A 27,287-nucleotide genomic window follows, 5' to 3' on the forward strand; every position below is an offset into this window, starting at 1 on the left:
AGGGCTTTCCGCAGGTGCAGTGGCGGAGACGGCAACCGGGGAGGGGTCCAACCGTATCCCGAAAGCCAGCCTTGTGGATGGTGAACTGGAACCTGCGAGATGGCCGACTCAGTAGTGAGCCAACTGGAGGCATCTTTCTCTGCGGCGAGATCAAGCGTCCGCCTGTGGTCATCACTCAGGGTATCCCTGGGGCAGGAGACTCAGAGGGCCATTGCCTGACTTTTTCTTGACGATTAGCAGTACCGGTATGTTGGGCCACCTTGGCTGCCGCAGTTTGGTGGCAGCAACAACTTCCTCTGGAAGCTGGATTCCTTCTGTCAAAGGAGATGCTCGCTTCTATGCACTCGAGTCGTGCTGTACTCCTTTCCGGAGAACCAATGAGTCGTACAATTACGACTCCCGGAGGAAAACATTGTACTTTCGAATTTTTGTACAACATCACGTCAGTCAAGATAATTATTATATTTTTATTCATTTCATGAGTATTTTGATATACCATGTCGATGTAAAGATATTGTGGTGCGCTGAACTGAGGCTTACCTTGTCAGTTCCGAAGAGGCGAGTAAATACATGATAAGGATTCGCAACGTAGATCTAGGACGCCTCGAATAGCAGTCCGTGTGGCGTGTGTAAAACTAAGTAATAGTTACATGTACTTTGTTTGTTCAACATTGGATCAGAGATTAAGCACTGTACTGTTAAAGCAGTATTCTCATGTGGAGTGGTGGCATCTTACCTCCTTGGAGTCATCGTCTTGCTCAGTAGTCAACAGTCCATCAGCCTCAATCGGGTTTGGGACGCACAGACCGAACCTAGCTCAAGTACAGTGCAATTTATCTTGTTGCACCTGCTACGATTCGATTAGGACTACTAGTTTCGTTGGACAGAATCTGGGGAATCCTTGACATGGCTGAACCTATTCACTCTGCCTCAACTGCTGCGAGTGGCACAGATGCATTGTACGTCGCCCCTGAGTACATACAGGCCCTGGCAACAATGTCAGCTGGCGTACTTCCAGTAAGTGCTAGCTAGTGGGGAGGCTGAGTATGGAGTGAACCTGCTGATTTTCAACGACTATGCTCTGAAAAACATGTCATTTTAAATAGTAAAAATAATTGATTATGGCTGTATCAGGATGTACCGTATTTGATACTGACGGGGTCTTGTAACTATCATGCATAAGTAGTGTAGCTGGAGACATTAGAAATGCACCCATGAGTATGGCTTGTGCAGGATGGGAGATGGCAAACTTCGCAACAATTTGATGCATTGCAATACTTTTCGAAATGCGTGTATTTTCATATTCGGAGCATAGTGTGCATCTGCGATTTGGAGCCTGAAATAGTCCATCTAAAGTGCGCACTATACTCCGGCAAATACGGTATATTCATGTATCAGGATGTATGGATAATATTGATTGGCTACAGTTGAGCCTTGAGTTAGAAGAAGCGCAGATAAATTCTTGGTTTTGCCAATGAGATACTTGCACTGCTGCTCGGTTCCATTTACTGTATCGGTTCACCGAATTTCTTCTAGAAGTGTGTGTGTGTGTGTGTGTGTGTGTGTGTGTAACACAGCTAGAAGGACGAGCTTTAGTACTGCTGTCAAATCTCTTCAAGCTACCACTGATGTTCATTTGACAAGAATAACTTTTGTACAAATATGTTCTGGTATAGCACCACTGCAAGTTGAAGCCATCTCCCTCTGAAGTTTACTTTGTTTGTCAGGTCAGTGCCTGAACACTCAGGCAGCAGCTGCAGCAATCTGAACATGAATATTCTCTTCTTTCCAGGGTCTGCAGTCGTTTTCAGGGGGTGGTGGCATCCGCCTTCCATTACAGTCCAGTGATATTGCCATTGAAGAGGAACCTCTCTATGTTAATGCCAAGCAGTACTCAAGAATACTGAAACGACGCCAGGCACGAGCTAAGCTTGAGCAAGAGGGGCGACTGCCGAAGCAGCGGAAGGTGGGTGGTCTTGGAAAAAGTGCATGCTTTGTGTGTGTGTGGGGGGGGGGGGGGGGGGGTCATGTGTGTGTATACGTGTGGGCATAATTTGGGACAATATTTCAATAATTATTTCAAAATTTTAGACCATCACTGATTCCCAGTTTTCCGAAGAGTGCTTGAGCTGAGGTACGCAGCAGTAGGCAGAGTGCACATTTAGAAAATTCTAATTTCACTCGCTGGTGGTGATCATGGTGATGGAATTCCGTCATGTCGGCCTCCTTGGAAAGCTGCCGGTCTCCTCTTTCTGGACATTGCCACTAGGCTCTCAGCAGCAATAACAACGTCACCTTCACGCCTTTTGAGTGCTGCTATGGCCCCTGAACTAGAAATTGTGTCCACCTCCACAAATTCCATCGGTTTGCAGGTTTTACTTCTTGGTTTTAGACCTGTTGGGGATGGGGACCTAACGGAAGTATACCTGTCTTCAGGAATACAGCTTGTTTCCTCATGATGAGAGTTGTCTTGTAATTGGTCCTCCAAGGGTTAATGCACACTCATCTTCATGCTGGACCGGATGTTTTGTGTGTGTTTGCCCAAGTTGTGTACATGTCTTATCGGAGACTCTGCAACCAGTCAAAATCACATTCCCGCACCTTCACTCTTTGCATGGAGGATAGTGTGCTTTCCAGAGTCCTACTTTCTAAACGGTCACCCGGTAACACCTGTCTTAGTAGAGTGTGTACTAAAGGAATTCGACTCTGTGGCCGTGTTGTTGGATTGCAGCCATACCTGCATGAGTCACGGCACAGGCATGCTATGAATCGTAACCGTGGTGATGGAGGACGCTTTAACAAGAATCGTCAGAAAGAGCGTGGTAAAGCACAGTCGTCAGGAGCGACTGCGTCATCTTCAGTATCAACAGGACAACAGCAGCAGCAGCACCACCACCACCAGGCACAGCAACAGCGGAATGGCTTGAGTTCAGCTACATCTCACTTGACACCTCTGAGTGCTAGTGTAACAGAAGATCTGCGACTGGATGTGCACTCCGCTGCAGGTGGTATTCTCGTCAATCAACTGCCATCCTCACTGTCCATCCCTGCTCTTGATCCGGAACGTGTGGACACACACGGAATAGCAGCGTTGGGAATTCCTGACCCTATTCCGAGTATCTATCAATCACTTCCCAGGACCAGTGGTCATTAGAAAGATCACACAGTGTTGGGGCAAGGCTCTCCTCTTCTCATGCTCTCTGCTCTGCACGCTTTTGTATATTTCTGACTTTTCTGTACATGCTGTCGATATCTACTCTACAGCCTTACTTTTCGTACCGTTTATGCTGCTGCTGCTGCTGTAAATATATTTGGCTGTCTTGTGTTGATGCCACGCACGGGTGTAATATTTCCGACTATTCTGCACATAAGTACTGTACAGACTTGCTTTTCATGCTGTTTATACTGCTGCTGCTGCTGCTTCTGCTGCCGATGTAAATACCTTCGACTATTCTTCTTGTCGACCAATCAAGTTAGTTTTCCTCTGGTGTGGAGTTGTAAGTTGTTACCCCCCCCCCCCCCCCCCTTCTTCTATCCTGTTCCCATGGACCTACAAAACGTGTGAGTGCACACAAGCAACGTGCGTTGGGATAGCATGGCCGTGCATCACGGATCAATGCAGAATCCTTTCATACAGCGTGTGCACATAGACATTGTGTGCATCGCAAGCACACTGTCACCCAAGCCAGCCAGCCAGCCAGCCATAACAACTGTACACATGTACATTGTATACTGTATTATTATGTATTCATAGTCACACTACTCCTGCTATTCCCATCTTATTCTCTTTTCTAGCAAGCAATGCTGCACATATGCCACGTTGTCACGGGTTGCAGCATCATTTTAATCTTATTCTACAGTGCTCTATTCATAGTAACAGTTCATGTCATAACTTGTTGTCTGGTGAAAATGATGTCTCGACCCGCCGATGACTATGTACCTCTATTGCTTTGCGTAGTGTGTACACAGCTGTAGTTGCTACTAAGGAGTGTTTGGCTGGGTGTGTTTGGGAGGGGGGGGGGAGAGAGAGAGAGAAAGAGAGAGAGAGAGAGAGAGAGAGAGAGAGAGAGAGAGAGAGAGAGAGAGAGAGAGAGAGAAAATAGTTGATGGACTGATGGAGACTGTTCATACTACAATATACTTGTACACACAGAGTGAAGTGAAAAAAGAAGGAAACATTGATGGCTTGTGCATTCAGATGAAGCATTCATGGTTTTGAAGATCATAAGAGGCTTTTGCTAGTGTGGCATCGTCAGGCTTGGTAGTCGGTCAACACTAAATATTACAAGCAATCAGCAACGGTTGATTATCTGTAGTGTGCATTCCAATGATGGCTTTGAGACCAAAACAGTGGTTACAGACCAACGGAAATCGAGTCACTGTCCTGCCCATCACCTGTACGCAACACGCACATATAGCTTGGGGCTGACTTTGCTGCACATGCTGATAGATGCAGGTCACGGCCTATCTGGAAGGCATCGATAGGGTGAGGTACCCACTCGGCTACAGCACGCTCGTTGCTACTCTCACAGAATAAGGTCATCTGTTGATTGTCCACGGCAAACGGTGGATCAGAGCGCACGGAAACGCCAAGGTTCACGTCTGCACCAACGACAACACACAGGAAATCGGAACTCAACGACGTTTGAATGGTATCATAATATTTGGTATTCTCGTATTCCAGAGCAGAGCAGTAGAGCAAGTAGAACAAGGCTATACTGATTATGGTACTCTGGTACTCTGGTACTAGTGTTATTCAGAGTGTGAAATACTATGATTGTGATGCCGCACTCACTCCAATGGTATAACTTCAAACATGCAGGTCATAGCTGAAAAGCTCACAGTAGCATTGCATTTGTGAATGATTGCTCCTGGTAAGGGATCACTACTAAACACGACAGCATACATTTGTGAATGATTGCTCCTGGTAAGGGATCACTACTAAACACGACAGCACACATTTGTGAATGATTGCTCCTGGTAAGAGATCACTACTAAACACGACAGCCATTTGTGAATGATTGCTCCTGGTAAGGGATCACTACTAAACACGACAGCATACATTTGTGAATGATTGCTCCTGGTAAGGGATCACTACTAAACACGACAGCATACATTTGTGAATGATTGCTCCTGGTAAGGGATCACTACTAAACACGACAGCATACATTTGTGAATGATTGCTCCTGGTAAGGGATCACTACTAAACACGACAGCATACATTTGAAAATGGTAACTTACCGCTAGGTGATGTGCACTGTGCCCTGTCCGTAATCCGTGGTAGATTGTTGCATTGCAGTTCTCCACTATTGCACAGGCACTCCTGACACAGTGGTCGTACTCGTTCAGCTGACAGCTGCTCAGACAGGCACGCCGACAGTGCTGCTAGGAAACCCGGCCGTCTGCCAGCGTTACGCACACTCAGCACATCAAACACACAGCCACCAGTGTCTTGCGCCAGTTCAACGTAATCTTGCTCCGTTGTTCCAAAGCCAGAGTCTCGGATAGGACCACCCGTACCAGGAGGTGTGAGCTCAAACTCTTGTCCACCTCCAGCAATGATGAATGTCTGGCCCTTGCTGTCCAAGCCGTATGCATCTTGTCCGGTGACAAAGTTACGGTACTGCTGCTTCACGATGGCTGAGAAGCGCGCGTTAGCCGTGCGCAGACTCTGCACTATTGTGCTGTACGTGAAGCTCTCTCCAACACCTCTCAGAACATCCCTGTCCTCATCTGTCATGATCAGTATCATGAGCTGGGAGTTTGGACCAGTGTCGCACTGCGTTGCATCCTGCAAAGCCACATTGATACCCGAGTAGCCATCCTCTGTTCTACCATCTCGTCCAAGAGTACTGGCCAGCGCACCAACCTCAGCTGCTCCGCCACAGATACCATTACCAACAGGAATGTACTTTCCACCGGGAGCGGCACTGCCTGCAAAGCCCACTAGGGAATACTTATTCTCAATGCTGACACCAAAGCCAGCTGCCATTAGAGCAGTGTCAAGACCAGTGATTATATCCGGAAGTGCTCCTCGCTCCGTCAGCATGGTGCGGGATTCGTCAAAAACAATCACCAAGTGCATGTTGTCAGCAGGGATAGATGCATCTGGGCTGAACTGGCGGCGCCACGAGTTGTGATGAATATTACCTGGACATGATGCTGGATTAGCAGCAGCACACCATCAAAACACAGCACACCATCAAAACACAAGGAAATCGTTTAGAATTTCAACACCCAACGGTGCCACATGAGAACACTGTAATCCACACTCCACACTTTGACACTTTGACGCATATAGAATTTGCTGATACACAAAATAAGACTCGGTGGAGTGCTCAATGTTCATGAGGACAGAGCTATCTTACACACCAGTCGCAGAACACCATGTGTCTTCTTCGAATTTGCTGAAAAATAGAAGGCACACCCACAACCCAAAGGTCCAACTGAACAAAAGAATAAAGTTTGAATGGCAGTATTTCAGTTAGTACAGGGCCTACAGGCATTGCAAAGCATTCGGGTGGATTACTTACCAAAGACATTGACACACTTTGTGTCTTCCCCAGATCCCAAGCGATTCTCTGAATTGCAGGTCACGCACGCAGTAGCTTGCAGATTATCACACGATACTGTATTGCCACTGACCACACAATCACTACTGTTCACTGTTAGAGTGATGCGAGGCTCTGGATAGCCACTGGATGTGCAGGTAAATGTGGCACAGCCGCCTGTGTTTGTTGATTGTGGCTGGGTAAGCTCCGGGACTGGTATAACTCCTGCAGGTGGACAGAGAGAGAGAGAGAGAGAGAGAGAGAGAGAGAGAGAGAGAGAGAGAGAGAGAGAGAGAGAGAGAGAGAGAGAGAGGGGGGGGGGGAGGGAGGACACACACACACGAACAGACGGATAGAGAGACAGACAGAGGCAGAGAGAAGACATTTCCATTTCTGTAGGCCAGCAAGTCTAACAAATGGGCTTGCACTGCATTGCACTGCACACGAAAATGTCACACCAAAGTAGCCAGTACTAGCCACAGAACCGTACAATAAAAACACTAGCATTACACAGAGTAGGCTACGTGGCCACTTGGGGAGACGCAATGCCTAGCAGCTAAGACCCAGTGACATGGAACATACTTGAAATGCAAGGTAAAGCTAGACAACCATTTGTCGCTGTGTCCATTGCGAGAAAGTGCACATCACATGGGGTTTTATAGGCTACTAACAACCAAAAATTCATCTTAGCTGAGTTTCGGCCACTCGGGAATCGGCTTTTAGATTATCTCATCTGAGTTCACCATGCCCAACCAAGTATATGATGTATACTTGGTCTGATGTACAATGTATAGAGGATGATGTTTGGCTTTGGGATCTTGAAAATACTAGTTTGTCGATCTTTTTTGATAGTTCCTCTTAGCTCAGGAACGTCATCTCGTCAGTGTTTCGCTGTAGATATACTTTGAAGTATGTTGTTGAAACGTTATAATTATGTGATTTGAAGTGTGTTGTTGAAACGTTATAATTATGTGAGCAGCACCCCTCACCTCAGATGAAGCTAGAGTATCCGGACTCACCTCAACGTAACCTAGGCTAGTGGGTTTAGATGTTGTCTTTGTTTCTACTTCGAAGTACTAAAGAACAAGAAACCGGATACCGTAATGTCGCATATAAAAGCAGGTTCTTCCGCCCGTATAAGCCGGGGTTCAAAACATGCTTCTATTCAAAACATGCTTCTATGTCAACATCATCAGTCTGCACTGTGCAGTACATACTGCCATGCATGTACGCGCACATGTACTTTGCGGGGAGCGGCTTCTATGCAAACCATGCTTCTGTGTCATGGCGCGCTTCAAAGAATCGGCTTCTATGCGAGTCATGCTTCTATACAGGTCCTGCTTCTATACAGGTCATGCTTCTATTCAGGTCATGCTTCTATACAGGTCATTCTTCTATACAGGTCATGCTTCTATACAGGTCATGCTTCTATACGCGACACTACAGTATGCATGTATCTTATCAGACACTACCAGTATACATGTAGATAAAATGGTTGGATTCTTCACAGACCTTGCACCTCCACGCATCCCATTGCCTCGTTCTCCCCTAGGCGCCCGCCATCGGCAACACAGGTGAAGCAGTTCCTTTCGGTAACACTGCGGATGTTGAGGCGGTCACCAGAGCCAGAGGGAGTGACGCCAGGAGGCAGGTTAGTAGATCCATCAGGTCTCTGCCATGCAATCGTTGGTGCAGGATGGCCACTGGCTATACATCTCAGTGTGCCACTGTCTCCTAGGAACACAGTGGCTGGCTCAGCTACAACGACAGCCTGGGGTGGGAAATCTAGTAAGGAAGTAACATACACACACATACAATACGAAACACAGGCACAGCGGGTTGTGTCAGTAAGAGCTATGCAATTGTGTACTATTATAGGAGCACTCTACAGTGAGACAACAACAATCACAACATGAACCCAAACTGTTATTTCCCACCAGATAAACAAGAGCCGGAGAAGAAGACGAAGAGCTCTAGTTTAGGGGCTGCTTAGGCTTGTACCTGCCCATGACTTTTAAGTTCATTTTTCATGAATTCTCATCACACTCATTCTCATCACACTCATTCTCATCACACTCATTCCCATCACACTCATTCTCATCACACTCATTCTCATCACACTCATTCTCAACACACTCATTCCCATCACACTCATTCCCATCACACTCATTATCATCACACTCATTCCCATCACACTCATTCCCATCACACTCATTCCCATCACACTCATTCTCATCACACTCATTCCCATCACACTCATTCCCATCACACTCATTCCCATCACACTCATTCTCATCACACTCATTCCCATCACACTCATTCTCATCACACTCATTCTCATCACACTCATTCCCTATGTAAACAGTTACTTAGCACAACTAGCCCAGTGTACATGCTTTAATTATAGGGAGAGGGGGAGAAGATGTAGAAGAAAAGAGAAAGGAGGGGTGGGGGGGGGGGGGGAGAAGACGTAGAAGAAAAGAGAAAGGAGGGGGGGGGAGAGAAGACGTAGAAGAAAAGAGAGAGGAAGGGATGGACTGAGAAGATATTTCCCTGGTGGCACTCACCTTCATCACATCGTCTACAGTCCACTTGCCCAGCAAAGGTACATCGACATCGCTGGCATGAATACCTCTGCAGGTCACGCATACGTAACTGCGCAAGTATGTTACTGAATGTGGCTGCCGCCTGGACACGATCTGCGCTACCCACGTCCGTGATCTCTATGACATTGAAAGCACTACCTCCAGTGGCCCAGGCCAGCTGTACATAAGCAGTGTGTGTGTTCTTGTTACCACTGCGTAATCTAGCATAGCCAGCCCATGGAACAACCTGAAACTCTTCCACCGAGTGCTTGATGATGCTATGCTTCTCTGCATCCATGCCAAACGCATGACGATGGAATGGTCGCCGGCCACAATGAGGTCTCATTCCCGATGCAAAGCGCTCATGAACTGCTACGTGCAGCACACACTTCTTAGAGTTGAGCTCAGAGACCATGAGATCGTAGTTGAGATCTTCAGCCAAGTTGTCTCGCCCTTCATCCGTTAACATCAAGAGGATGCAGTGAGCATTGGGACGCAAGTCATACGCTCTTAGCGCTAGTTGAATTGCTGCATGAACACACGTATAATTCAAAACAACATGCGCGTATGTGTGTACATTTACGGGAGTGTGTGTGTGTGTGTCCGTGTGTGTGTGTCCGTGTGTGTGTGTGTGTGTGTGTGTGTGTGTGTGTGTCCGTGTGTGTGTGTGTGTGTCCGTGTGTGTCCGTGTGTGTGTGTGTGTGTGTGTGTGTGTGTCCGTGTGTGTGTGTGTGTGTGTGTGTGTGTGTCCGTGTGTGTGTGTGTGTGTGTCCGTGTGTGTGTGTGTGTGTGTGTGTGTGTGTCCGTGTGTGTGTGTGTGTGTGTGTGTGTGTGTGTGTCCGTGTGTGTGTGTGTGTGTGTCCGTGTGTGTGTGTGTGTGTGTGTGTCCGTGTGTGTGTGTGTGTGTCCGTGTGTGTGTGTGTGTGTGTGTGTGTGTGTGTCCGTGTGTGTGTGTGTGTGTGTCCGTGTGTGTGTGTGTGTGTGTGTGTGTGTGTGTCCGTGTGTGTGTGTGAGAAGTGCCTTGAAACATTCTGCACGGTTGCCTCTTCCTTTGGCCTCTGCGTCAACGCTGCTAAAACGAAATTTCTTGTGGCAGGTAGCCAAGTCAACATGCCTGATAGAGCTGATATGAACGTCAACGGTGATACTGTGGAGCACGTTCCATCCTTCATTTATCTGGGGTCCGTCGTGACACCGGATGCCCGCTCCTCTACTGACGTCAGTCGCCGCATAGCTGAGGCTTCCAAAGCCTTTGGAGCTCTTCTTCCAGTCTTGTCGGATCGCTCGCTGTCATTAGTCAGTAAGCGAAAGCTATACGTGGCCTGTGTCTTGTCCATTTTGCTGTACGGCAGTGAGTGCTGGACGCCCTTGAAAGCTGATAGTAGACGTTTGGATGCCTTTCATCATCGCTGCATCCGCACAATATTAGCCATCCCTCGCAGTCAGCAGCAATCCGATCGCATCACGTCTGCGCAGTTACGTCGTCACTGGGGTGACCCAGTGCCACTCTCTGTTAAGATGCGCCATCGTCGTTTAGAGTGGCTTGGTCATGTGGCTCGGATGTCGGAGGACCGTGTCCCATTGCAGCTGTTGTTTGGTCGTTTGTTGGCTGCGCGCCCCTTCTGCGGTCCCAGGCGTAGGTGGAGAGACGTTGTGGCTACTGACACGAAGTCCATTCCAAACTGGTTTGATTGCGCACAAGACCGGTCAGCTTGGCGAGAGCAGGTTCTGGTTTTTCAGCCTCCTCGGGCAGTAGAGAAATCCGTACTCTGCTCATCTTGCAACCGGGCTTTCTCTCGTCCTCAAGACAAGGCACGGCACAAGTGTTTGGCTGAGCGCCAACTTCCCGTCCACCAACAGCGTGGTTGAGCACAGTGCGTCAGTTGCTGCCGATGGTTCCGTAGTAAGGGTGGGCTTGCAGTTCATCGCTGCCAGCCTGCACTCCCTGAACATGCAGATACGGCATTGACGGCGTCTCTCGCTAGTTGCTGCTTCCAGCATTGTCAACGCTGCAATCGCTGCTTCAAGTCCCGGGCTGGTTTTAACCGCCATAACTGCAACCGTGGAAAACGTCTTGCTGCAGCCGATAGGGAATCACTGCCGCTGATCTGCATGCATTGCCCGAAACGTTTCCGACGACAGCAAGATTTGACGAGGCACCAGAAGTCCTGCCAATGACGGTGCACTCCAAACTCTGGCCCCCTCCCGGGGGTGACATTGCCCAATGGGCAGTCATGCTATAGTAGTAGTAGTAGTAGTGTGTGTGTGTGTGTGTGTGTGTCCGTGTGTGTGTGTGTGTGTCCGTGTGTGTGTGTGTGTGTGTGTGTGTGTGTCCGTGTGTGTGTGTGTGTGTGTGTGTGTGTGTCCGTGTGTGTGTGTGTGTGTGTGTGTGTGTGTGTCCGTGTGTGTGTGTGTGTGTGTGTGTGTGTGTGTGTGTGTGTGTGTGTGTGTGTGTGTGTGTGTGTGTGTGGTGTACGTGTGGTGTGTGTGTTCGTTTGAAGGAGCAGTTTGTGTACAATGTGCAGGGACATGTAGCCATTGGTACTTCGGTGCAGGGACATGTAGCCGGTGGTACTTCGGTGCAGGGACATGTAGCCGGTGGTACTTCGGTGCATGGACATGTAGCCGGTGGTACTTCGGTGCATGGACATGTAGCCGGTGGTACTTCGGTGCATGGACATGTAGCCGGTGGTACTTCGGTGCATGGACATGTAGCCGGTGGTACTTCACCTGCAATGGTGTAGAGTGTAAGTTACCACTAACAAGCATCGATATTGTTGTGCAGGAGCGCTGTTAGGCAGCACTTCAAGCTGATTGCACCATATTGTACGTGTGGGCCTGTGGGTGGGTAATTGTGTGAAAACCCATATCCATGAGGTTATGTGCAAACATGGTAGCAGCACCATCAACAGAACACGCAGTGGATTCAAACAAGGTACTTTATTGCTGTCTGAGGAGCGCCAACAGTATTGGTAAGAACACCGTAGGTCACTTCTTTACACGGTAAAAACAGGTTGCAAGCCGCTGTGAGATTCTTGACCTATACCCCCATTATCGCCACTACTCTCACTTCTGTAACTACTACCCAAACGGCACTGCCTCAGCACATACCTGCATAGCCATCTTCTCTGGAGCCTCGCGAGGTCAAGCCTTGGAAGGCAGTCTGGAGGTCCTCTGCACTGCCAAGCAGTTGACCAGCACCACCCACTTCGATAGTGGTGGCTGGTCCACCTTGATCCTGTCCAAAGCCCACCATACCAAACTGATTGTTGGAGAAGCCAAGACCAGTCAGAGCCGTGTCCAGCTTGCCAGCAAAATCAGCTTGTCTCAGCCAGCTAAGCCAAACATGTCAGAATTGCAGGAGTGCAACACAAAAGGCGGCGATTAGAACAAACCCAGTAATTATCATGAAGGTTATGGCATACCGTATGGCTATGTGCAAACACAATGTTAACGCACACCATCAATCTTGTAAGTAACCACCCTCGACCAGGGATCAGCGGCAAGGTTTTGTTAACCGTGAGTTATTGTTATTTGTATGCTTGAAAATATTCAGTTGAATGGTTACTAGGTCTGAAGACAGTGTCACTATTCGCGAGCAGTTGCCACAACCGAGCTTGTAATCCACGCCACAAACACATGTCTCCTATGGCCCAATGCCATGGCCTTTGTTGCCATACGTATACAGTATACGTGGAGAGTGTGCACATGCCTGCTCAGGATGTTAGGGAAGAATAGATCTTCCCCTTCGCCTCTCTCTCTCTCTCTCTCTCTCACCTGTGCAAGCGGCGGATACGGCTTGATCCTGATTGGTCGACCAAGAAGATGATGTCATTGCCACCTCTTGTGGAGCGTGGATCGGAGGCGTCTGGGCTGAAAAACTCATGAGTTTGTCCCAAGCTGATTTGCTCATTCTGATGGTTACATCCTACGTACACATACAATAGATCAGTATAATCATCTGTACAGTCATGTATCATCATCTGTACAGTCATGTATCATGACATCATCTGTACAGTCATGTATCATGACATCATCTGTACAGTCATGTATCATCATCTGTACATGTGTATCATCATCTGTACATGTGTATCATCATCAGGATTACAGGATTACTACCCCATCCAAACTGGTATCAATGATGCACGGCATCAGTGCATGTGCATGTTAACGCACATGCACTGACGAATAGGCTATTGTGTATAGCTATGCACATGTTTTGCTTTTATATATACTTTGTGGATTTCTGATCATTACCAGCCTATGGGTGGGGATACTTTGTGGATTTCTGATCATTACCAGCCTATGGGTGGGGTAGCTGGGTGAAGAGATCCTCTAAGGCCATGTGGGTATCATGCTCACATGAAATGTGTACTATTAGTACTCACCTAGAGACACTGCTTGACTGGTCTGCAATAATAGTAATCCAAACACACACACAACCACCGCCAACACCATCCATTGAAGCAATGGAACATGTACAGATGCACCGAACACGCACACACTCGCATGCACGCACACATACAGACAGACAGACACACACATACACACAACACATGCACACAAACAAACAGACGCAGCTGTTATTTGTAGCACTTAAAAAATCCAGTGGCCGCATTGTACCAATTTCAATTTCCATACTCTTCGCAAGTCTAATGAACAGTGCGTGGTTGGAAGTACAGGCAACCAGTTACCTCATGAAAACAATCAAGGATATTGATGACAACTCATGAACAAAGACCGTGACTATCTTCAGACCTAGTTACCAATTCTCTGCATGCCTTCAACCCACCGCTAATAATGAGGTCAGGCAACACAACAAGAAACGATAAAGATGTGATCATGCGTACCGGGAATGAAGAAATGATTTGTCGGGAATTCAATTCCTGTGTTTGCCGTGTGTTGCCAGCCATTGGAATAGCAGGGTTCTGACGACGTCGGGTGGAAAATACACCTTGAAGCCGGTTCATCTGCAGCATACCAATCAAACAGCATGGCTCAGCACGGCTCAGGTAAGACAACTTGATAATACAGATTCCCATGCAATGCTATAATTATAGTACATGCCACTCATCTCCATTGCACTTTCTTAAATTAGAATACAAATTGCAAAATCCATCAAGGAGTAGTATATATGTATACAGATGTGCACATACTGCACTGGTAAGTACTGGTACTACTATCCAAAAACCAGTGATAGCGCAGGCAACCCAACATGGCTAGTGGAGATCCGCCTGAAGTAGTACCCTACCCCACCCCACCCAAATCAACAACAACAACAACAACAACAACAACATGTAGTATCAATCAGCTCCGCCAATAATATGCAAGCGGGCAACCCAAAGTCAATTCTTAAGAGCAAGAGAGTATTCAACAATGGAGCGTAGAGAAAAAGAAGAGAAGATAGTCCTTGTACTTCACTGAGAAGGCCCGTGGGGTAACGACTGCCCCTTATGAGAAATTGACCAAGCCAAAGAAAAATCACACGTAAATGTACACACTGAACAAATTCACGGTTGGACCCGCAAGACCCAGTCAGATTGATTTTTCTTATAATTATGTATTTGGAAGCAACCACCCTCAAGCGCCTGAAGGCCGCACAGATGCAGCTCCTAAAGCGGTGTCTGTAGATGGGTGAGTCTGTGGGTTGGTGGGGGTATGGGGGGGGGGGGGGGGGGGGGGGAGTAGATCAAAACCACCATACAAAGTGGTCAAAGACTGAAATCCCGTTGCCTTCATGTTCCCCTCCTGCCAGACATTTGAGTTCCGAATTAACGGTGGGTCGCAGCACCGTTGGAAAAATAATTCCGTTTCCAAGCAGGACTTGAATCTGGTACACTCTGCTTCTCAGTTATGGTCTTAGACCGTGCCACTTTCAAGGGTCGCGACCTGCCTGCATATATAAAGATACTGGCATTACTGCATTACGGCAGCACTATGCTACTGAGTAGAAGCGGCATTACCTGGTCCAGAGTGATAGGCAGTGTTTGCGACATGACCAGCCATGTTACATCTTCAGAACATTTGGGCCAGCTGAATGATCCACTGTAGGTATAGTAGTCTGAGATACTCAGTGGCAGCAACTGACGCAGGTTGATGCCATCCAGACCAAAGCTGTTTCCTGCAGAAGACAATCAAAGAGAGTATTTTAACACTCCGGTCATGCATGCGGGCACACACTTGTAGCTTTTCTCCTTCCTCAAGCCGCACTGTAGACCAGGCATTGACCGCCGATCCAGTCACTGCTCGTGCTCACTGCCAACGTTCCGTAAAACCTGAAAATAAGTTTTCTACAGTCCATTCAGAAAGGTTGGAATGGATTCATTCGGCAAATGTGGAGTGTTCCATAAGAGCATTGAAAATGCACTGCAGGTTACAAAATTATATGGGCCTCAACCAGCGAAAACAGCCCTTAGGGTCAACATTTTCAAAATACCTTTTTGATTAGAAATTTGTTGAAACACATCTTCTGAAGGACCTCAGCAAAGAAAAAGTTCAATATTCCGATTCTAAACGGGTGTATACACCAATATACAAGATGTACTCCAAATTGGTGCAATGTATGTATACGATGTATGTGTACAATGAATATTCAGCATTCTAAGGTGGGTAGGCAGCTTGAATACTTTTTGAAATAGTGCAGTAAGCAGCTATAATGACAAAGAATAGCTAGCTGAGCAGTGCGGAGAAATGATGGACATATTCGCAGCTGCATCCTGCGTGGAGTCGTTCCGCAATCTACTCTTCCATTTCTTCCTCCGCAGCTGAAGACACGACGTCGCTGCCTTCACTAGCCCCAGACTCAGAATTTTCCTCGGACGACTCCTCATCTTCCGACTCTGACGAGTCATCGGCCACCTTGAGCCGCATCGCAGCAGGAGATGACGGCTGCGACTCCGCCTCGCTGTCGACATTGATGTCGGAACCAAAGAACGTCTCATCCTCACTCTGAACTTCAGCGGCTACTTCAGCATCCACACCCCACCAGGCTCGAGCTAGCTGTACACAATGACTGCCGTGTGTGCTCTGCGAACAGCTCTGGCGTCCGCAGCCATCGCAACAAGATCAAGGAACACTGGAGTCGCCACACGACACCACTTCAACTTCAAATAAATTACTTCAAGCAAGGAGTTCAAGAAGTCTGTTTGCAGCGCGATCAAAAAATCGTTGAACGTCACAAATCGACCTTTTTCTCGAAAAAATTACGAAATCTCTAAGGGTCGTTTTCGCTGATTGCGGCTCATATTGCATTCATGGCCCCTCTCACTTCGAAAGAGTACTTGACGCATTTCTTCTGCTCATATGTGTCGCAAATTTTTGTCTGAATGTTTTCTCCAAAATAGACCAACGTCTCTTGTAGTATATTTCCAGCATACGAGCTGTACTACTGGTGTCCCACTCATGATCAAAGGAAATTCTCTATCACCTGCACTTATTGCTCACTGGTGACCATTGGACCATTGGACGCCCATCGCCAGAGGCGATGCCATAGCGATGCTACAGCAGAAGCCATAGCAGCCTGTGCTGGAATTGCACCATTCAACAGCTTGCAAGGCTGAAGAATTGACCACCACTATTCAGCCTGGTCTACACCACACAGCTATGAAGTGGCTTTTTCTGGCCAGTGAATCCCTACTTTTGGTCTTTTTTCATTTTTTCTTCTTTTTTTCACGCACACACATCACACCACATACTTCGGCATGCACTGGCTGTTGGTAACCACCTAGGAGAATGAAAGAAAAGTCAGGAGGAGTCTGAGAAAGAGAAGAAAGACGTGTGTGACCATAATCGTCGGGAATCGAACCCGCAACCTATCGATTGGAAATTGCTGCACATACCACTGCACCATATGGGACACTTGAACCCGTTAGACTTCAAGCGACAGCTTTTCTATAATCCTCCACTGACCTTCGTACGTGACTTCTGACGCCACTGTATCCAAGAACATGTTCAAATCAACGTTGTTGCTGGCATCGCCTAGCTGCATACAATAACATAGTCATCAATCCGGCAAACATACACACAGTGACACACACACACACACGCGCGCGCACGAGACAGTCTGCATGGCAACTTGAAGACGCCTCTTGAATATACATTACAAGGCTGATGTTTCACAGTACATGTACAGTCGACCTACCCTTATAACGATAACCCCTATATCGATATTACCCTTATAACGATATTTTTCTGTCAAACCAAATCACTCCATTGACTTTCGTATACAATGCCTTACCTCTATAACAATATTGCTATAACGATATTACCCCTATAACAATTTAAAATGGACTGACCAATCGACATTTTCCATTTTATAACAATATCCAGCAGGGAATATGTACAGTCCACTGTCAAGGTAGGGCGAGCTTCACTTGATAAGTCGCTGGGACATGACGAAATGCAATGGGGGCACCCGTGGGCACCTTGCCGTGTACATAATGTGCATGTACATGTACATTCGTTTTTGACTCTATAAAGAGTGCAAAAAATGAACTAAATTCATAGCATTATGACGTATGGGTAGGAATGATCTAGTTACCCTTATAACAATATTACCCTTATAACAATATTACCCTTATAACAATATTTCTTGGTCGGACGCAAATATCGTTATAAGGGTAGGTCTACTGTAATACATAAAGACCAGCATGGCATAAAGACCAGCATGGCATAAAGACCAGCATGGCATAAAGACCAGCATGGCATAAAGACCAGCATGGCATAAAGACCAGCATGGCATAAAGACCAGCATGGCATAAAGACCAGCATGGCATAAAGACCAGCATGGCATAAAGACCAGCATGGCATAAAGACCAGCATGGCATAAAGACCAGCATGGCATAAAGACCAGCATGGCATAAAGACCAGCATGGCATAAAGACCAGCATGGCATAAAGACCAGCATGGCATAAAGACCAGCATGGCATAAAGACCAGCATGGCATAAAGACCAGCATGGCATAAAGACCAGCATGGCATAAAGACCAGCATGGCATAAAGACCAGCATGGCATAAAGACCAGCATGGCATAAAGACCAGCATGGCATAAAGACCAGCATGGCATAAAGACCAGCATGGCATAAAGACCAGCATGGCATAAAGACCAGCATGGCATAAAGACCAGCATGGCATAAAGACCAGCATGGCATAAAGACCAGCATGGCATAAAGACCAGCATGGCATAAAGACCAGCATGGCATAAAGACCAGCATGGCATAAAGACCAGCATGGCATAAAGACCAGCATGGCATAAAGACCAGCATGGCATAAAGACCAGCATGGCATAAAGACCAGCATGGCATAAAGACCAGCATGGCATAAAGACCAGCATGGCATAAAGACCAGCATGGCATAAAGACCAGCATGGCATAAAGACCAGCATGGCATAAAGACCAGCATGGCATAAAGACCAGCATGGCATAAAGACCAGCATGGCATAAAGACCAGCATGGCATAAAGACCAGCATGGCATAAAGACCAGCATGGCATAAAGACCAGCATGGCATAAAGACCAGCATGGCATAAAGACCAGCATGGCATAAAGACCAGCATGGCATAAAGACCAGCATGGCATAAAGACCAGCATGGCATAAAGACCAGCATGGCATAAAGACCAGCATGGCATAAAGACCAGCATGGACTGCCCCCACTCACAGTACTGTCGGTTACCCAAGACTGGCCCAAGAACTGGGAGCCGGTCAGCCTCCTAGCCTGCTGGACCGTTCATATTTTCATGTACAGTGAAACCTCGTTAGGAAGAACCGTGACTGATAAGACAAATGTTTGCCTAAGAAGAACTAGTATTCGTAACTGTATTGGATAAAACCCTGTGTATTCACTGGGTAAAACATATGGATAAGAAGAACTCCCGTTATTGCGAACAAATATCATCGGTCCCTTGATGTTCGTCCTAAAGAGGTTTGACTGTATTACAGTCTATGTGTCGTCGAGTCACCGTGTATACATCGGTATGCTGTGCTTGGTAAAGTTCCAGCCTGGTCGTTCTTCGGCGCTCCATTTTCCGGCGCCCGACAGTACGGTAGTAAGTGAAGAGAAAAGGTAAATGGAGCCCATGGTCAAATCGGACCACAGCGTGGTTGTGTGTCCACTGAAAGGGTACTGTGAAGGTCCGTGCGCACCTGAAACAGGCATCTCCCTTCATTCGCAAACACTGTCTGTTGTATTTGAGCTTAGTCCGATATACACGTTGCCCCAAACATGTACCCCCCCCCCCCCCCTCACTAACTCCGCTCCTCTGTGCACTTCCACTCTCATGTACAGTAGGTATGTTCCTGCACTTTACAATGCTGTAGTTACAATGCTGTAGTTACAATGCTGTAGTTACTACAGCATTGTTTTTATTACTACAATGCTGTAGTAATAAAAACAACCGTGTACAGTACACCATGTTCAAATCAGGATCGTAGTTTCATTCGTCTGCCAAAGTCCAGACACCGCCTTAAAGATAGTGTCGGCGCAAGCACTGAATTTCACTATACAGTGTAGTAGTAATTCAACGAGAACTTAAAAGTGCACACTGGCAAGAATGAACTTTGAGCCATTGAACACTGGCAAGAATGAACTTTGAGCCATTGAACATCGGCCTGGGTAATCATACTGGGTAACAGATCATGTTATGCAGAAGCACACTGATCCTGTCGTGGACATGAAAATCTGGTCGGAGGTCAAGCGGCCCCAGGGCGCTGGCCATGCAGCCGTGAGTACGCATACGGTACACACATTCATTTACCGGTATGCGCTGCAGCGCTGGTCCACTGCAACGTTCTGTACGCACTGAGGGTACCGGTACCGGTCATTTGACCAGATTTCCATGTCCACGACAGTAGCATGAGCTGCGATTGGACTTATCAGTCTGTTTTCTCTTGATCACCCCTTCTAGATAGTATGGCATGTGTAGTACTGCAAAAAGTGCACCTTGCATAGATGCCAGCCCCAGAGTTGGGCTAGATTGCTTACCTCAAAAAGTACTGAGACAATCGCTACAGCTCCAGGTTGTGTAAGCGCCACTTTCATGCTTGGATACATAGTGTTGAAGGCAATGAATTGGAGCTGTTGGGCACAGCACATACACACGCGCGTGCGCGCGCACACGCACACAAACACACACGAGGAAAAAAATAATTACACAGAAAATATGTGGCTGATAAATAGGGCTTGAAAAGGAGGACGCCAGAAGTCAATGAGCCGGTGACTAATTCGAGTCCGGCAAACTGCATCCACTCGCTGAGCACAGAACAGTATGTGTAAAGTGTAAAGTGTATGCTGGTGGTGAAACTTCCCATGTCCCATGCAGGTATAGCCTTTGCTCAGCACCAAGACCTGCCGATTAGCTCCAGTATTGACCACCACCGATATTGACCACCACCGGTATTGACCACCAGTATTCACAGGTATGGATGCTTACCTCAGCAGCATATGAATTGCCATCGACCAAGTGGTCAGAGCCACGGACGACAGCTCCATCGACAACCACACCGAAGTGGAATCTTGCCTCCACTATACTGAAGAGTGTCTGGTCACTGTACAGTGGTCCACCGCTGAGGAAGCCGAGCACCTCCAGGCCATTGCCACGGATAACTACATGGTGCCCATCATTGTGGAGCATTACACTGACACCGCTCTCCGCTGTGTCGATGGCCAGGGATGAGAAGTCAGGGTGAAATGCTGTAGAGATGGTCTCGATGTTAATGCCAGACTGGCTGTTACCAGTGCAGTGTGTATCCGGCCAATTGTCCTGGTCTATCAGGAAAAACAGTCACCAAATACAACAGAAAAGACTTTGGTTAGCATGAGGACTGTGATGACAGCATCAACATAGCAATGTACTGGTACATGTATCGTGCCCCCGCGGATTCATGATACACACACATACACACATGCACACGCATACGTCCGCATGTGAACTCCCCCCCCCCCCCCCCCCCCCACACACACACATACACAACCGGGCAGACACAGCTCTAAATAGTTAGAGCTGCAAACGCAACGTTACATGCCACTGACTCACCAGCATATGACCACTCTGTACATGGCAGCTGGGCATGCTCAGCTGATATACCTGAATGCACACAACATACCAGTACATACCAGTCAACAACTATTAAGTAAAAGGTTCTACAGGATTTTCCAGCAAAGACTATAATCTCAGCTCAATTATCACCATCACAGGACTGAGCTGTGTCTTGGGTTCTGCCTGCTGGCTTGATCTATCATCATTCTCACAGTGCTGCTGCTCCTGATGCAGTGCATGTACGCGGGGAACACTAGTGCGCTTGTTTTGACTTCCTTTAGTCTGCCTGTCTTTCTTTCTTTCTTCAGGTTATTGGCTTGCACTGCAGCAGCAGCAGCAGTATTCTGTTCCTTGGCTGTTGGTCAGAGGTTGTCGATGTGTCCCAGCCACCAACCTTCTGCAAATCACTCAGTATTATTAGAGTGACTCGCATGATGCCGGTATTTTGCAGGTCACTCTTAGGTAACTTAGTAACTACCTAAACAACACCAAGGTCAATAATAATTATTATACTGTCAATCCCCCTGTGGGTGCAGGGAGCGGGGGGGGGGGGGGGGGGGGGGATAATAGTCACTTAATGTCTACTATTAACCAATCTGTGCAACACTGGGCAGCTTTATGATGACCAAGGCTCATTCCTATGCGACATGATCTTGTGTCAGGCTCTCAGAAATCGGCCCTCTTTGTGTAGCTCACAATAAGCAAAGGGTAAAAGTGTGGCGCATAATGTACTCAGTGACTTCAAAGACACCATTAGGTGTGACACATGCATACTGCACTAGTGAAGCACCCCTTGAAGGGGTGATGCATGGTAAGTGCCAGTGCCAGGGAATTGCAAACCTGGAGAACAACACAGCCTGCTATAGTCCATTCAGAAAAACTTGATATCCTAGCTTTTGGCCATAAACGGGTCAAATTTTGAGTTTTCGTTACAATGTTTGGCAATCCCCCATGGAATGCTCTTCCAATTGTGTTTTTGAAGTCGATTTCTCCAAAAAGCAAGCCATAACAAGAATAGGATTTCGGCCAGGTTTCGCCCCCAAAGCACTGAATTGGGTAAAAACCATGAAAATCCAGGCCGTTCACTCCACTTGCATAACAGTACATTTGAGGTTCGAACCCCAGTTGAGGTGCCTTTTTTGACCCTTTCTCAAGTTTCGAATCGCGCAGCACTGCACAGTGTCAGTGTACCACAAAATCGCCAAACACGGGAGCTCTCCAGAGCCAGCGCTCATCTTTAGCTGAATGGACTGTAGTGTAGGTACTAGGTAGGTACCCTGACTGTAGTGTAGGTAGGTACCCTGACTGTAGTCTGCACTGTATGTAGTGACCTTCATGTACCTCTGGCCCAGATCGCTTGGAGTGGCTCAGTGTGGCTTTTCCCACTTCCACATGTTGGCATTCTTGCACAAATCTCCTCAGTGGAGTAGCTACAAGTTTTAGGGTTTATGAGGAGCAGAACATGAGCAGCAGGGGCAGGTGCAGCGGCATTACGTAATGACCCTTGCCAATTAATGACATTAATGCCATTAGCTCTTTATGGACACTTAGACGGGAGACAAAGTTGAAGTAGATAATTATGTGCAGTGCCGTCCTTCAGACATGTAAGCCAACATTGACACGGTGTGTACTGCCTCTTTCCCAAAGGGTCTCTGAGACATAAACTGATCATGAGTGGGTTGCCACGTGGTCAACAATCATGTCACTTCACCACCAGAACTACAACTCAGTTGTACAAGTGATCAATCCCAGTACTGCTGCAGTAGTACGAAATACATGTAGTGCCTTGTTTACTTCATCCAGCTAAACGTAACGTTCTTGAGACCATCGGCTACTAGCAGCTACTCATGCACAGTTGTGTTGCGAATTGCGGCAGGTACGATCGACCTTGGTCCGAAAAGACAGTTCGTTCCCGCTACTTGACACTATCTCGCATGCTGCAAAGGCAACAGTTATAATAATAATAACAGCTAACAGCTATGGAACTACAACTAGTACAAGTAACATTATGTGCATGTACATGTACCTTGGTTGAAATGCTCTTTCGCAGCAGCAGCAGCAGCAGGGCATTTTTAGCGAAGCCGTCGGACTCCTCAATACTAGTATACCGGTAGGCCATTGCAAAAAAAGAACACTAAACCAACTGTTACTTGCCAACTACATGTACCTCTATGTATCTCCTAACTGGACCGGGATGAAGTTGCTGTGCTACCTTTCCTCAATACTGACGAGTGACATCCAGCTACATGACATGTATTTATGTCTTCCTTCCCACATTCCGCTAATCCCGCTAACGACTTGCAAGAGCACTTCACCTGTCAGAAACGGATCGTTCGTCCAGGAAATACTTCGTAACTAATTGCTGACAATAAAACGAAAAAGTGTGACCATACGCCTCCAGGCTCAGCTCAGGCCGGCCAAGACAAAAATAAATTAATTATTGGCTTTACTTCAGAACAGAAGTAGCTTTTATAAGCAGGATGTTTAGCTTTACTGCTTTATTTAGTCATGTGGCCGTGGCCGGGGCGGGGCGTGGAGCCCCGGGGTCAAGTCATTTACTGCAGAAATCATGCGCTGACATGACGTGATACAAAAGTGTCATGATCAGCACGCGTGATCATGGTGATGAGTCTGATGACGATGAAGCTTGCAAGCTTGTACGAGTAGTAGATCTACCGGTACTACCAAGACTAGAGTACATAACAGTTGATGTACTCTTGGTACATGTACTAGATCTACAGGACTCAGTAGATCTGATATCGAGTGTCCGGGTGTTACGCGAATACGTGGCCCGAGGCGAAACTGCACTGCTAGTGTTGAGGCGAGGAAATCGAACCGCAATGTTGTGTCAAGCTTCAGGAATCAGGATGAGCCGCATCTGTGACCTGGGGGTTCATTTCCCTTAGCACATGCTACTGTGTCACGCAAGACTGAAGAGGGATACCGGTAGTGAGGTAAAATGGACTGGATTCGTCACCATTGCTTTCTTTGTTTGCCCTCTTTGAGCTCTTCATCCCGTGCATCATCCAGTTTCCGACAACCAGTTTGAGTCAAATAAAGGCAAACTTCTCGACAATCCTCATGTACAGTCCAATGACTCGTCTATGAGTATAGCATGAGTATGATTACAATTGGGACAGGCGTAGTGCGATGCGAAACTCAGTTAAATATCAGTAATAATTATCGTGAGTAGCATACCCACTTTCATTTCACGTGTCACATACCTCCTTCCCCACAAACATATTCAGCCAGCCCGGCAGCGGCGACATCTTTCCCACAAATCCGCACGACAGTGACAAAATCCAGCAAGGAATTGTGCCGTCAGGAAATCTGATAATTGGGTGTGTATTAAGTTGCTCTGATTGCGTGAGTCTGTGGTTTTATTACTGGCCGCCGAGAACCTCTTCGTCAATTGACAGCATGTATTGTAGGGAAAATGGGGAAAGCAAGGCGGCAACTACTGTACATGGGTACTTGCCTACTACTTGGTGATGCAAATGAGAAGGAACGTCCACAAGGAATGTCACCAACTACTGACTAGGTCAAATGGTGTCTAGGGGGTATTTGCAGGGAGTGCAGCATCAACTGGTCGTTCAGTTCGGCGGGTACTCGTTTACATAAGGACCTCGCTAGGCACTGAAAACAACCACCATGCATGCACTGCAGTGGGACAACTAACTTCGGCGACTTCTTGCAGGAGAGGCTAACACGCCATGTACATGTACATGTAAAGGTGGCAAGAGGAGGTGAGAGGAGGCAAGAGGAATGAATCCAAAGCTGTAGAAGGATGAGCGACTCAAACCATGCTGGGTTTATGAGCGCGTGACCACCCATTACTGCCCTTGGGCGTGCAGTAGGCCTTGGCGGACAATGCTCGAAAAGAAGTAAAATTGGCAGGATCATACTAAGCTTATGGCAAGCAATTCCTCGAATTCCGCTATCTTCTTTACCCAGATACCAACAAATGTATAATAATATTATTTAATAATATTATTATGAATGAAACATTCCAGAAAAAGTACTAAATTCTGGAAATTCTGCTGGCGATTATTCTGCCACCATTATCCACCAAGGGCTATGAGGACGTGAAATAATTGCAGGGATCACGCTACTGGGATCACGCTACTGATCACGCTACTGCAGTACTGGACTGATATGAAGTATGAGCTCAAGGCTGGAAGGTGTGGTTCGCGCTGCAAGGATATGCTGATCCTACATGTATGTTGCTGGCCTGGGCCTCACCAAACTGCACACTGCACACTGCACAGTGCACACAGCACCACGTAATCACCAAACTGCACGACGTAATCATCATAAGGGATGAACATTTCAAAAGAAGAGCCTAGACTAGTATTAGTTGATTGTACAATAATAATAATATTACTCATGGCTGTGAGCACATTACCTGTTACAATTACTCATGGCTGTGAGCACATTACAATTACTCATGGCTGTGAGCACACTACAATTACTCATGGCTGTGAGCACATTACAATTACTCATGGCTGTGAGCACATTACCTGTTACAATGACAAGACTGAACAGCAGGAGGTGGACAGATTCGCCTGTTCTTGTCATGTTGACAATAGCGGGCACGTCGCTCGTTGTCTAGCTGATATGCTGCTGCTCAACAATGGACCACGATTTCATTGGCACACTTGATAGTCCGTGATCGCCTTCTTTCCTGCTCAGCCTCGGGACAAAGCAACTACTGTGCAACACTATTTCAGGCACGTCTACAAGACTGGTGGGAGATATCGTCCACGGTTGGACGCGCGCACACACTCTCTCGCCCCAATCCTCTGCACACGGATCTGTATTACCACAAGCCACTTGCTAATAATCCAGGTATAATTTAGGATAGGTTCTAGTTGGATATAGCTGCTTTGCGTGACTCACCCTACTCTTACCTAGCCTGCAAGCCAATTGAAAACGCAATCATCACCTGTGAGGCTTATATTTTCAAACCTATCCGATTCAGGTGCAGACCATTGACACCTGCAATCGCCTACCACTATCACTATGCATATCACCAGTGTCTGGGCCAGTTCAGCGACGTTTATGAGGAGAATCGTTGGGCCTGCCCCTGCAGCATGACAACAACGAGCAGCAATATCACTCGGTGAGGCAGGATGGTTGCAAGCCACAGTCAGTCAGACAGCGCTCGAGCTCTACGATCGATACGATAGCTAGACAAATAGAACGAAAAGATCAGCATAATAGACCATGGCCTGGATGTACCCGAGTGCTACACTTAGTAGACTTACTGCTGAGAGTATGACTATGAGAGTGACAGTGATGATAGTGTCAGGGACATTGTCATGTGCCCATTCACCCACCGCACAGTTTATAATGTTGTTGTCATCGGAATATGCTAGCTGCTGCACCAGCGCCGGCAGCAGGCGTCCTCAAAGATGCCGACACGCTGCTCGTCCGAAATCCTGCAAGTCACCTGACACGTGGAGCAGCCAGTTATGTAGCCAGTCTGCAGTAGGCAATGGTATACACTGTACTGCCTTTATTTACCGCACGAAGGGGAGCAGCCGTGTACTGGCTGGCATGATAGGTAGCTAGCCAGCTAGTCAACCACCGTGAAAACAATACTTTACCCAAACATATTGTTCATGTGTCTCAGGAGAGTTTGCCTGGCTGTGCAGTTGAGGGACCGCTTGCATCTTCCTCGGGCATACATCTTGCCTCTTGGCCGGCTAAAGGAGTAAAGCACCACTCACTGTCACGGAATGTTTGTAGGGGTGGCGCGGAGCGTGGTGTGAGAGTAAAATGGTGAATAGCGAGCAGCGTGGCGCGAGGAGTATAATTATGTGATACGCAACCTGTCTAGAACTTGGGTAGCGACACGTCTATCACCTTGCCTTGCCCGCAGGTGCTTGGAGGAGGTCTTGAATGACTCTTTGAGAACTATCCCATGTCTGTTGTCGGTTGACGACCGGCAGGTCATAGTGCAGTGTACTGGGTAAAACAACTGCGACTCAAGTAACTTTAACTCTTTCCCTCAAACCAGTTAAAACTTTAAAATAGTTCTCTCGTGCAGCCTGCGTTCGTGACATACTGTGTTCAAGACCAGCTGACTGTGTTCAAGACCAGCTGACTGTGTTCAAGA

General features: G+C 47.3%; 2 protein-coding genes across 2 annotated transcripts; one reads left to right on the forward strand and one right to left on the reverse strand.

The window, feature by feature from the left end:
• The first annotated feature begins 491 nt into the window (after positions 1 to 491).
• On the forward strand, positions 492 to 3,945 carry LOC135822971 (uncharacterized). The gene is made up of 3 exons (XM_065335812.1): positions 492 to 1,017; positions 1,793 to 1,966; positions 2,732 to 3,945. Exons 1-3 carry the CDS (start codon positions 907 to 909, stop codon positions 3,152 to 3,154), a joined length of 708 nt encoding a protein of 235 aa, XP_065191884.1. The 5' UTR covers positions 492 to 906; the 3' UTR covers positions 3,155 to 3,945.
• A 210-nt stretch (positions 3,946 to 4,155) lies between these two features.
• On the reverse strand, positions 4,156 to 26,267 carry LOC135822963 (uncharacterized). The gene is made up of 15 exons (XM_065335804.1): positions 25,687 to 26,267; positions 21,164 to 21,214; positions 20,561 to 20,895; positions 20,113 to 20,205; positions 17,045 to 17,117; positions 15,100 to 15,257; positions 13,987 to 14,106; positions 13,525 to 13,546; positions 12,914 to 13,064; positions 12,248 to 12,471; positions 9,119 to 9,664; positions 8,064 to 8,336; positions 6,534 to 6,776; positions 5,242 to 6,162; positions 4,156 to 4,602 (listed from the first exon to the last, which is right to left on the reverse strand). The coding sequence occupies exons 1-15, from the start codon at positions 25,742 to 25,744 to the stop codon at positions 4,355 to 4,357; spliced, it is 3,516 nt and encodes a 1,171-aa protein (XP_065191876.1). The 5' UTR covers positions 25,745 to 26,267; the 3' UTR covers positions 4,156 to 4,354.
• Positions 26,268 to 27,287: the final 1,020 nt, after the last annotated feature.

Source organism: Sycon ciliatum, chromosome 1 (genome assembly GCF_964019385.1).
Source record: "Sycon ciliatum chromosome 1, ocSycCili1.1, whole genome shotgun sequence".
NCBI classification, from domain to species: Eukaryota; Metazoa; Porifera; class Calcarea; order Leucosolenida; family Sycettidae; genus Sycon; species Sycon ciliatum.

Excerpts from the sequence above, each read along its gene's own strand:
- LOC135822971 (XM_065335812.1), top strand. The coding sequence starts at position 907 with ATGGCTGAACCTATTCACTCTGCCTCAACTGCTGCGAGTGGCACAGAT. Across the intron at positions 1,018-1,792 it reads TGTCAGCTGGCGTACTTCCA|GGTCTGCAGTCGTTTTCAGG; the intron begins GTAAGTGCTAGC and ends TCTTCTTTCCAG. Across the intron at positions 1,967-2,731 it reads GACTGCCGAAGCAGCGGAAG|CCATACCTGCATGAGTCACG; the intron begins GTGGGTGGTCTT and ends GTTGGATTGCAG.
- LOC135822963 (XM_065335804.1), bottom strand. The coding sequence starts at position 25,744 with ATGACAAGAACAGGCGAATCTGTCCACCTCCTGCTGTTCAGTCTTGTC. Across the intron at positions 9,665-12,247 it reads CAGAGAAGATGGCTATGCAG|CAATTCAACTAGCGCTAAGA; the intron begins GTATGTGCTGAG and ends GTGTTCATGCAG. Across the intron at positions 4,603-5,241 it reads ACAGTGCACATCACCTAGCG|ACGTGAACCTTGGCGTTTCC; the intron begins GTAAGTTACCAT and ends TCGTTGGTGCAG.